Source organism: Humulus lupulus, chromosome 2 (assembly GCF_963169125.1).
Source record: "Humulus lupulus chromosome 2, drHumLupu1.1, whole genome shotgun sequence".
NCBI lineage: Eukaryota > Viridiplantae > Streptophyta > Magnoliopsida > Rosales > Cannabaceae > Humulus > Humulus lupulus.
Genome location: NC_084794.1, coordinates 55933656 through 55945873, shown reverse-complemented (window position 1 = coordinate 55945873; position 12218 = coordinate 55933656). Strand labels below are relative to the sequence as shown.

The 12218-nt window shown below is 27.6% G+C and overlaps 2 protein-coding genes across 2 annotated transcripts; both read left to right on the top strand.

Moving 5' to 3' along the window:
* Positions 1–2635: 2635 nt before the first annotated feature.
* LOC133817851 (uncharacterized) lies at positions 2636–3748 on the top strand. Its single transcript, XM_062250471.1, has 3 exons — positions 2636–2884; positions 3012–3100; positions 3312–3748. The coding sequence occupies exons 1-3, from the start codon at positions 2861–2863 to the stop codon at positions 3460–3462; spliced, it is 264 nt and encodes an 87-aa protein (XP_062106455.1). The 5' UTR covers positions 2636–2860; the 3' UTR covers positions 3463–3748.
* A 4373-nt stretch (positions 3749–8121) lies between these two features.
* LOC133817849 (PI-PLC X domain-containing protein At5g67130) lies at positions 8122–11999 on the top strand. The gene is made up of 8 exons (XM_062250470.1): positions 8122–8537; positions 8666–8788; positions 10194–10331; positions 10424–10522; positions 10602–10905; positions 11005–11228; positions 11451–11537; positions 11688–11999. Exons 1-8 carry the CDS (start codon positions 8445–8447, stop codon positions 11718–11720), a joined length of 1101 nt encoding a protein of 366 aa, XP_062106454.1. The 5' UTR covers positions 8122–8444; the 3' UTR covers positions 11721–11999.
* Positions 12000–12218: the final 219 nt, after the last annotated feature.

Below are 12218 nucleotides of genomic sequence, written 5' to 3'. Positions count from 1 at the left end.
TGAATTGACTTATGGTCAACTATATGATATGACTAGAATAGATAACAAAAGTATGTTTACTTATCTTATCAACTGTCAATATCGGTTCAGTTCGATGTAACAAATACATCCGATCTTATCTACTTTGCTAATGTTCTGGAAAGAACATAACAATGTAATGTGTAAGTAGATCGTATCGTAGATTGGCAAGTCAATGTAAATCCGGTGCACTGACTAATCTTAGGACTAACTTATTTTGAACATATAATCATATTTATATTCCACTGTGATTACGTCACTATAAATAAGATTAGCTATATGCTCGGGATTTAATAGAAGTTTATATTAAACAAATAATCATGAAAATAAAACATGTGAGCAAAGTGATTAACCAAGTCAAAAAATGATTTCTATTATTTTATTGATAATAAAATGAGATTACAAAGAATTTAAGTTTTAATTAGGGCATAAAACCCCAACAGGTTACTCATATTAAATATGAAAAGAAACATTAAATTTGAATGAAGAAAATGAAGAACACTTCATTAAAAAAGGAAGAAGTAACTATGATTTTAGTAACATAGATAACCAATCACCATAGAGAACTCATAAATTTACACACGCATCATAACGTGAAGGTAACGAGTTACCCCTAGAAATATACACACAAAAAATGTGAATGTAACCAGTTACCCTCAGAAATATACACACAAAGAACGGGAAGGTAACGAGTTTCCACAAATCTGAAGATAGAAAAAAAATCAGATCCACCCCTTTTCCCTTCTCTCCCATCTTCTTCATATAATTTTTTTTTTCTAGATTTGAATGTTCCCATCAGGGTAACTAGTTACCCAGTCATGTTTTCATATTTTTATTAGTTTTCTTTCCAAATTTTGGTGTTCCTATAAATGTTACAGTAAAAAGAAAATGTTGAAAAACTTGATTTGAATTTTTTTACATATAGTGGAAAAAACTATAAAAAAAATTACAATAATAAATAGATAAAATATTAAAATAATTATGTAATGTTAAAATATGTGTGAAAAAAGGGAAAAAAAAGAAAATGGAATGAGAAAAGAATAAGTACAAAAAAAGAAAAAGAAAACATAGGAAAAAAACTAAAAAAATATGGAAAAAAAAACAATACAAAAGAAATGATGAAGAGAAAAAATAGATGAAGGAATAAAAATGAAAAGAAGAAGAAAGATAATGGAAAAATGGAAAGAAAAAAATATGAATGAAAAAATTGGTAGAAAAAAATGGAAAAAAAAAAGAAAAAATGGAAGAGGAAAATAATAAATACAAAAAATGAAGAAAAAAAACTGAAAAAAAAAACAATTCAAATGAAATAAAAAAAATAGATAAATGAATAAAAATGAGAAGAAGAAGAATGGAAAAATGGAAAGAAAAAAAAGATAAAGGAAAAAATTGGTAGAGAAAAAATAGAAAAAGGAAAAAAATGGAAGAACAAATAAGTAAGGAAAAAAAGAAAGAAAAAATAACTAAAAAATAATTAAAAAACGAAAGAACAAATTAAAAAAAATAACAAATAAATCACATTCAAAATCAAAGAAAATATAATTATGATAAAAAATATAGTATTTCCATATTTTACTTAGTTATTAATTGTGTTTCTCATACTTTAATTTTGTCTTTAATAAATTTTCTCATACAAATTAAATTTTTTTTACACATTGATGGTATAAAAATCATATTTTTAAAAATTCCCAAAATTAAATAATATTTTAGAAAATTTAATACCATATGATTTATTTCTTTCATTTGAAAATTGTAAATAACTGTTGCTGATATTGTTCTTATGAGCATATAATGGATTATGCCATATTAATTTTATTAATGAAGATTACGTATTTTCCATAAAAAAAAAAGAAGAAAATTTAATACCATATTAAAAACAAATTCAGATACTGCAATAATAATAATAATAATAATAATAATAATCCTAAAATATTAGTTATTTTTAAAAAATAATCCGTAAAATAAAATTTATTACTGTTTATATCAAGAATTTTCGCCCCATGGGAAATGCAGAAACATACGTGGAAAGTTGGTTCATTGAAAATTAGATTGTTCATAATCCTACCCCGTAAATATCACGCTGCAGGCAGAAAAATTATTTTTTTAATTAGTTACCAAGTTTGAGAGATTCTTTGTCATCTAATCATGTGGTAATTTTAATATTCCAAATTTGAATCTTAATAATAGTATCTACTTTTTGTACTTTAATTAGGCAAGTATATATTTGGGTTTCTTTTTTTAAAAAAGAAAGTCATTGGCTTATTGCTTAAACTTGACCAAGACAACAAAGTTACACGATATGCTTAAACTTTTTTTTTTTTTTTGGTTTTTACAATAAAGTCGGATTAGGAATGACGATATAAATAATAATAATAATAATAATAATAATAAGTCAATCTTAATGACGAGTCATTGTTTACGTTCTGAAGTCACAAGCACTCAAAGAACATTCCAAATCTAAAAAAAACAAGGCCATTGGGCAGTCAGATAGTTTGGATGAGAAAACAAGTGGCTTAAGCCCCTGGTTTTATATATTATATGTTTAGTCAAACGCTAAACGCAGCCCACTGTAATTCCAGCCCCTTCCTTAGCATTTCACCATCTGGCTGACCCCAAACTCCTTTCATTTTACAGGTTGTTATATTGCTCTCTCTCTCTCTATATATATATATATACATAATATGCACTGAATTTCAGTGTAACAGTTTATTATTATAAGATATAAACACAGAAAAAAGAAATATTTTGCTATTAGGACTAGGAGTGCTGTGCTTTGTTATATATATAAGCATATAATTAAGGTTCAAAATCAAGTCATAGTACTTTGCTGCTGCTGCTGGTCATGGGGCGTTGGGTTAGACCAGAGGTAACAAATAACCAATTATTATTTGTTTTATATATTCATTGCTCGCTCCTCCATATAAGTTTAAACAAGCTCTTTTTATTAATTATTTCGTTTTGTGGACATTACAAACAATATTAATTACGTATAGGTTTATCCATTAATGGCTGCAATGACCTTCGTCACAAGCATGTGTGTATTTCAGCTTACCAGGAATGTGTTTATGAACCCTGATGTCCGGTACGTAGCAATAGCATACTATTTCGATACGTAATAATGTAATTTAATATTATTAAATTATACCATATAGTCATAATTTTCAATTAAAAAGTACACAAAATAAAGATATTGAACAGTAATTTTATTAATTAATTGTTATTATAATTGATGAAAGTTTTTGCGTGAGTACGTGTGTGTTTTGGCGGGGATAATGGAATAATAATAATTACAGGGTGAATAAAGCTCACAGAAGCATGGGAGTGCTAGATAACAAAGAGGAAGGAGAGAAGTATGCAGAGCATAGCCTGAGGAGGTTCCTTCGAACAAGGCCCCCAGAAGTCATGCCCACCATCAACCACTTCTTCTCAGAAGACAAACACTAATCAATCATATTTATTAATTAATACTCCTACGATATACCAGATCAAAACCCTATCATTATTATTGTGTCTCAATGTTTATATTTATCAGATACTTGTGTGCTTTATTTATTTAGTTAAAAAAAAAAAAGATGGTCCAAATAAATTGTTTATATTTTTCCTTCCTTCCATTTTATTTTATTTTTATTGTTATTAAATATGGGATTAGCTGTTTCCCATGTTCATGTTGTTCCAGTTTTCTTTCCTTATTTTTGTTTATATATAAACAAAGTAAATAATAATTAAGACAGCTCAAAACGTATGCATTAGTATACGTTTTTCTGGTTTTATTCTTAGAAGGCTAATTAGTCAAGTTCAAGAAAAGAGAGAGTTGTGAGAGGTTATTAATATTAATAATATATGCATATTATATTTATACATGATATATAAATATGTTGAACGATGTTTTCTTCCACTGCCACCATGGTTATTATATGTCTATATATAATATATATATATTTTACGAATACAGGGACAAATCTAAATGCACCTCTGATTTAGGGTGTATTTTGGGCAGGAGAACAAGAGAATTATCATCCACCCTTTAAAGACTCTCAAGCCAACGATTCCATTTCTATATATATATATATACACATGTAGTGAGAGATAATGTCACCTCTAATAATAATAATTATGAAAAACATGCAAATTTGGCCTGAAACAGAGAAAGAGATATCACTGTTTTATTATTAATTTTTTTTCCTAATTAAGAATAATCAAATAAAAACACATGTTTGCCGCCAATTTGAGAGACTTAAATATTATTTTACACTATGTATTTGGCAAAAATTACTGCCTCTTTATTTAGTTAAATAACAATTCAGATTTATGTTTTATAAAATTAAACAAAATAGTACCCTTAACCAAATTTTAGCCAAATATTTTTTAATATAACCAAAATACTCTGAGTTTTATATATTAATTAATGAATTAATTATATAATTAAAAATATATTTTAATACAAAAAAATCAAAAAATTATTTTAAATAAAACTTTTCTAAAAACATAAAATAAAATACTAAATTAAAACCTAAGTGTTAATCAAAACTATCAAAATCATTATTTGTTCTTGAGTTCATGTTAAACCCAGATTTATAAACAAAAAAATTCATCTAGGTCATACTGTGCCTCTCCAGATTCCATCTTCTTAAAATCAAACTCAAAAACTCATAAATCAAACCCTGATTTCTTCATATCATACCCACAAATTTGAACCAGATCAAAGTACACAAAATGCACAAAGATTTCAAGATTTGGGTTCTCTCCATTGCAATCATCGACCTATATCAAAGACCATCATCGTCTTCCTCCTCATTGTGTAGAGATTGAGTCCAATGATCTAAGCCTCCAACACAAGTCTAGTGTTCTGGTGCATATCTTCTCATTGGTTAGTCTGGAGAAGCACAAACCCAGAAATGGGTATCGGCTTGTGAACCATATATATCATACCCACGAATTTGAACCAAATCAAAGGAGCCAAACAAACCAAATACCCTATTAAGAATCGGATATCAAAAGACTCAAATAAAAGATACTCTAGTAAATTACCCAGATCAAGCATGACCCAAAAACGACATCCTCAATCTGAGGACAACTCCAACAAAAAAAAGAATCTTCTTGATTAGCTATGGCGGGGTTTGTGTTTCCACTACAATTTCTTCTTCTGCAAAAAATTTGTTCCAACTGCAAGTTTGTAGTTGGTGTCGGTGGTTGGAACTCACTGGTCTAGGCTGCTTCTCGGCGATGGGTATGGACAACTACGGTTGGTAGGGTGGATTTGGGCGACTTCGGCTGGGGCTGGTGGGGTGGGTCTGGGCGACTGCGGCTGGTGGACAGAGATTGGAGATATGGAGGGTGGCTCCTGCATAGGGTTTATAGGAAAACAGAGAACGATGGAGGGGGGTGAGAGAGAAATAGATTTTAATCTTAATTTTTTAAAAAAAATACTGAATTAATTTTTTATATGTTTCTAGTTATTTTTTATTTCAAAATAAATTTATATAATATTTATTTAATATGCAGTTTTAAGTATATAATTAATTCATTAAGTAATAAAACTCATGTATTTTGTTCCTATTCAAAAAAATATTTGACCATGATCCAGATATTCTTTTGTTATATTTTTTACGCAATTAACACATATACGGGAAATTTGGAAAAAAAATTCTAAAAGTACAGTATTTTAAACTAATTACAATATTACGGTAATCTATGCTTATTATATAACCCACAACCTATTATTATCAACATTTAACCAGATATCCATATTACCCTTTCCATTACATGATGAATATCACACTCCAAATTTATATAAAACCATTACAAATATTATCATGGACAACATATAAATATATTAACATCTTCAAATAAGTTTTGAATTACTTATTTGTAAACTTACAAAATTGTAATCAAAGTTTACACTTGAAAAAACTATATTGTTGAAAGGTCATAATCATAAAATTATTTTAAAATATAGCAATAAATTTGTAACAAATTTTTACAAACAACATTAGGGATGCTCAACATTTTTATCACTAATCAATCCAATTCAATTAAATGTTGGATGTTGGAAATCATCATCCAATCCAATCCAATCTGTTTTGGCATACAAATCCAATCAAATCCATTTGTAATTGGATTGGGTCGATTTATTTTTATTTTTATTTTTATTTTTTTATCTTTGAACCTAAATGTTGATATTAAACAAATTAACAAGCAAAACAAAAAAAATACAAAATACTAGACACTATGAAGTAATAATACCAATTTAAGTCCTTACAATTGTCACATTATAGTCCTTTAAATATTAAGTTTACAACATTAAGTCCATTAAACATCATGATAGAGAAAGACTAAGTTTACAAATTCAATCAAATCCAATTGTAATTGAATATCCAATTTTTTATTATTGGATTGATTCGGGGTAATTGGATTGGTTTGGATCTTGAACAACCCTAAACAACATGATAGAGAAATGCTAAATAAGAACTTACATGTTACAAACATGTAACAAGCTTTTACAGACAACGACAACTATGAATTTACATGTTACAAACCTGTAATATGCTTTTACAGATGCGTAAACCAGTTACATAAAAACATTTTTGTAAACAATATTTATAAATATATAATCAAGTTTTACAGATTTGTAACACAAGTTTTATATTTTTGTAGACAACATTTATAGAATAATTCCTTGCTAATTTTTTTTTAAAATTTTGTAACAATGGTTTACATAACTAATTTTATAACTAAAAAAATTATATTTGTGACTAATATTTTCAAAAAGTAAGTTGTAAATTTAGTTAACATATTTGTAACAAAAATATATAAAACTAAGTTTGTAACTAAAAGAATATTATAATTAGTATATACAAAAATGTTAAATTGCATTGAACAAGGAACATATATATATATATATATTTTTTTTTTTTAAATTGTAACAATTAATAAAGAAATAGATTATATTGATTAAATATATAATATTTTATGTAAGTATTATACTAATAAAGTATAATATTTATTTAATATTAATAATTATATTTTAAATATTTATAAGTAAAATAAATTTATTTGTAATTATTATTATTATTATCATACCAAAAGTATCTATGAACTAATAATGACTGAAGAGAAAAAGACAAAAAAAAAATTAAAGTATTGAGATTTTTTTAAAAATATATAATATGAAAATTGTAATATTTGTATTATAGGAATTAATATAATTAAAATAGTTTAAAATATAAGATTAAAATTGTATTGATTTGATTAAAAATATTAAAGTGATTTGATATATAATATTTAAAAAAAAAGTTGATTTGAGAAAAAAAAATATGTTAGTTCAAAATTATATATTAATAGGATATAGGTACGGTGAAAAAAAGCATGTGTATATATATGTTAGTTTAAAATTATATATTAATAAGATATAGGTACCACACTCACTAACCACCTCTTGCACTGCCGTATGCCACAAATAAAAAAATACCGTATATTTGAAATATGGAACGGTATAAATATAACATACCGTATATTTCAAATTTTTTTGCCACATGCGGTGATGCGTGTAATTTTCCCTATTTTTTAAAGGAATTTTTTTTTCATAAATATAGTTTTTTCGCCATTAATATGCAAAAATATGGTAATTAAACTTTTTTTAGTTTGTAAGGATAAATTTAATTAAAAAAATTAAATTATGGAAAAAAAAATATGGCATAATAAGGATTTTTTACAAAAATATAGCATAATAATGATTTTTTTTTACAAAAATATGAGAAAAAATCTCATAAAAAAAATACAAGTTTTAAAAAACCATAAAACAATACTTGTAAAAAAAAAGTCATATTTTTTAAAATTTTATTAAAAAACCCATATAAAATATAATTTTCACTTTTCTAAAAAGTATAGTTTGAAAGTCATTTAATTAAAAGAGAGGAAAATGATATTTATCCTCTAATTATTTATTTTAATTAAAAAAAAAAAGTCTAACAATGGACCTTGTTTGGTTCGTACTTATTTTTTGTGAATAACAATGGTGTAGTATTAAATGACATTTGATTATTCCTGATCCTGATTAGTTTGACGATACTAACTAGCTCCGTGTTTGTACATGATGGAGCAGAGTCAATCCTACACTCACCAACATTCATCTGAAACTTCGTCGTTTGGCTTCTAGTTGCTCCAAACGTCGTCGTTTAAGAATTTGTAATTGGTATGAACCAATTGATGTCTGTAATTACTTTCTCTTCTCTGCTTTTGGATAGTATCCTAATTCCTAATCCTATTAATTGATATACTTGTCTGCTCTTCCCTTCCCATATGGAGAGTTTCCTCTTTGTTTTCTCAGACAAAACACAAAAACCCAAACTTGGATTTTCCCTGGAAAACCCAACAAACTCTCCATTTTCAAACTCCAAAACCCAATTGAACCCTTCAATTTTCTTGAAATGGGCTTTCAGCCAAACTTTGTTATGGTCATAGTTGCTCTGTTTTTCATTTTCACCGTTGCCTCGGCTTCATGCTCCGATGGTCAGTGCCGGGTAAGATTCTTTATTCCATTGCAACAAAATTTTATTGTCTGTTATTGATTATAAACAAATGAAACAAAATATAAACATATTGATAAATATATATTACAGTTCTTACTATATAGTATTTGGTCATGTAGTTACTAGATGAATGCTCAAGTGATGGAGATTGTGCTTCTGGACTGTACTGTTTTTCTTGCATCGAAGGGTTTTCAGGCTCAAGATGTGTGAGATCGAAAATCACAGACCAATTCAAGCTCCTGGTAAATTGAAATATCTTTTAACATAAACATGTATATTTCTTTTCTCATATATTAGATATGTTCTTTGTGAAAACTCCAATAGATGTATATGGTTTTCTTTCATAAGTTAAAATAGGTACAAATTTGGAGTTTCAATATCTGTGAAATTTGCAAGATCTATTTCACTTATTCACATTAGAAAGTAGAGTTGGGAAGTGAAAAAACAAACCAAACGTGAGGCTCAATCACTTTAGGACTTGAAAGAGGTTGGTTATCCATAACTAGACTCATTGGTTGATGTGAAGGGATAGAATCTCATTGGTTCGCCTATCATGGGCCATGGCCCATAACTTCTCTATTGCTATGATGGACAAATGATTGGGCATAGGGCATTAGTGTGGCTTGTGGGCTATTTTTCAATAGTCCAATGGGATTTGACTTCACCAAGTTTAAATTTTACTTTAATTGTGCTTTAATTTTAATACAAATTACAAATATAGGGTTCATTTGTAAATATGAAACCACATATTAAGCTTGATTCGATCATTAGTCATAAAAGAGATAATACAAATAAATTAGTAAAGTATACAAGTAAACCAAGTGTCAAAAAATTGGTGTTCAATCATCTTTTAAAAAAGGTGATATAACATCATTAATTAGAAATTAAAAGTGGTACCAAATTTAGTGAATATATATTTTTGTTGACCTTTATAAGAAACCAATAACGATAAAATGTCTTTACTATCATAAGTGTTATTAGTAGTGGAGCTTAGGTTTTATATATATATATATTATGGTTTAATGTAGAATACTATTAAATTACAACTAAAGGGCTTATTTACAAGGATTATTATAGTTTGGAGAGAGTTTTGTTCAAAAAAAAAATTAGGGGCAAAAACTTTACATGTGTCATAGTTTGGGAGACAAAATTCCTATTTATTCAATTAAAAATGTTGATGTTGTATATTACTCTAAACTGCACCAATACCACCACAGCAACACTACATTCGAAATCTGTATAAATATAAATATAAATATATTTGAGTCATTAAAATGACTAATTTGTGTGTGGATTTTTAATATATAGAACAATGAAAAACTCACAAAAATACATAAGATTTGAAAAAGAAAATTTAATTACAGAATTTGAAAAAAATTTCAAAAATACTAAAGGAAAAAATCATAAATACCGAGTTTATTTTTTTTTAAAACAAAATTTACAAATTTGTAACAATACAATTTTTCTGTAACTAAAATTTATAACTTGTAACTAAAATTTACAAATTTATAACAATTTATTACAATTTTGTAAATAACATTTACAAATTAAGTAAAAAATTGTAATGGACAGAATTATTACAAACTGTTATTATATATTTGAATTTTTTACATTTTAAATTTATAGTGGTATGTGTAATTTTTCTAGAACAATTCTCTTCCTTTCAACCAATATGCGTTTTTGACAACCCACAACGCTTTCGCTATTGATGATGAGCCTTCTCACACTGGGGTCCCTCGCTTCACTTTTACAAATCAAGAAGATAGCATTTCTCAACAGCTAAATGTACGTACGGTGATTAATTATAAAGATAAACTTATTTTCCCTCTTCATTTTAGACCCAATTTTAACGTTTATTATACCATCCTTCCTTACAGAATGGAGTACGAGCCTTAATGCTTGATACCTATGATTTTAGAGGAGATGTATGGGTGTGCCATTCTTTTGGAGGAAAATGCTACGACTACACTGCTTTTGTATGTAAAATGAATATATTGTCTTTCCTAATGATAAATATATATATGCAATGTACTAATTTTTGAATAAAATGTATAGGAACCAGCTATAGATACACTGAAGGAGATAGAAGCATTCTTGGCAGCAAACCCATCTGAAATTGTGACATTAATCTTAGAAGATTATGTTAGAGCCCCAAAAGGATTGAGTAATGTGTTCACCCAGGCAGGGCTAATGAAATACTGGTTTCCCTTACAAAACATGCCCAAAAATGGTCAAGATTGGCCACTAGTCAGTGACATGGTAGCCAATAGCCAAAGGCTGATTGTGTTCACTTCAATGCAATCCAAGGAGCAAACCGAAGGAATTGCGTACCAGTGGAACTACATGGTTGAAAATCAATGTAATCATACAAACACTATAAGGCTAATTATTATCATATCTACGTATATAAATTATTGAAACTTTTCTAATTTATGATTTTTCTTTTAATAATTTGCAGATGGGGATGGGGGAATGCATGCAGGAAAATGTCCCAACAGAGCAGAATCTTCAGCCCTTGATAACAAGAGTAAACGACTAGTGTTGGTTAACTATTTTGAGTCTGTTCCCATTAAACAAACCACTTGTAAACACAATTCTGGGGACCTCATTAACATGCTTCATACTTGCTATGGTGCTGCTGGAAGCAGATGGGCTAATTTTGTCGCCGTCGACTATTACAAGGTTCTTTTTATGAGTATTATTACAAGTCATTTACGGTGTTGAGCATCACACTAATCTTAAATTTTCAATGGGTAATGTTAAGCAAACACTTGTTTTAAAATGTGTAATGTGGTATGTATTTTTAACCATTTAAATTCATTCTTCATATTAAATTGTATCTCATATATGTGTTAGTGTTAGTGTTGATATTTATTTTTATTTTTTCTTCTTTTATATGTGCAGAGGAGTGAGGGAGGAGGGTCATTTCAGGCTGCAGATACCCTTAATGGGAAGCTCTTATGTGGATGTGATGATATCCACTCATGCGTGGTAAGTGCTCATAATGATTCTTATACATGTCGTTGTAATAATAAATAAAACACATAAATTATTAAGTAGTTTTTATATTTTTGTTTAGGAAGAAATTTACTTTTCTTAACAAGTTTTTGTTGTTGTGTATTTGGAATTTCTTCGTGGCAGCCAGGATCATCTTCAGGAGCTTGCACTCCCTAGGAGGAATTAGTATGCATTAATTATTGTAATTGGGTGTTAATGGTGATTAACATCCAGAAAATTATACTCATAAGGTGGGTGGGTATAGATTCTTTTACAGTATACACAGGGTGTGTTGACATCAGAGAATGAAAGAATAAAAATGAAAGCATAGAAATATGTTGGATAATATGATGTGTGATGTGTCCTCCTCCCTTGATATCTTTTCATACATTTGATATGGCACAAACATACTGTATATCATTTGTTTCAAATATCATCGAAAGGAAACTTATATTACATGATACCACCCACACATTTAAAAAGGAAAAAAAAAAGACGATGTCATTCTTGTTTCGTTTGTACATTTGAATAAAAGTTTATACAAAATAAAATAGCTAAAATCACATTAAATTTTTTAAATTTTATTATTTTCCTCTTATTTTGAAGGATATTATTTCCCTTTTTGAAACCAAAAAAATTCCATTTGAAAAACATTATTTGATACTTTTAAATTAT

What these genes read in the sequence shown, in the direction of transcription:
- LOC133817851 (XM_062250471.1), top strand. Translation starts at nt 2,861, where the DNA reads ATGGGGCGTTGGGTTAGACCAGAG. An exon ending in GGCGTTGGGTTAGACCAGAG is followed by an intron (nt 2,885 to 3,011) that starts GTAACAAATAAC and finishes AATTACGTATAG; the next exon opens with GTTTATCCATTAATGGCTGC. An exon ending in TTTATGAACCCTGATGTCCG is followed by an intron (nt 3,101 to 3,311) that starts GTACGTAGCAAT and finishes TAATAATTACAG; the next exon opens with GGTGAATAAAGCTCACAGAA.
- LOC133817849 (XM_062250470.1), top strand. Translation starts at nt 8,445, where the DNA reads ATGGGCTTTCAGCCAAACTTTGTTATGGTCATAGTTGCTCTGTTTTTC. An exon ending in CAGACCAATTCAAGCTCCTG is followed by an intron (nt 8,789 to 10,193) that starts GTAAATTGAAAT and finishes TAATTTTTCTAG; the next exon opens with AACAATTCTCTTCCTTTCAA. An exon ending in GCATTTCTCAACAGCTAAAT is followed by an intron (nt 10,332 to 10,423) that starts GTACGTACGGTG and finishes CCTTCCTTACAG; the next exon opens with AATGGAGTACGAGCCTTAAT.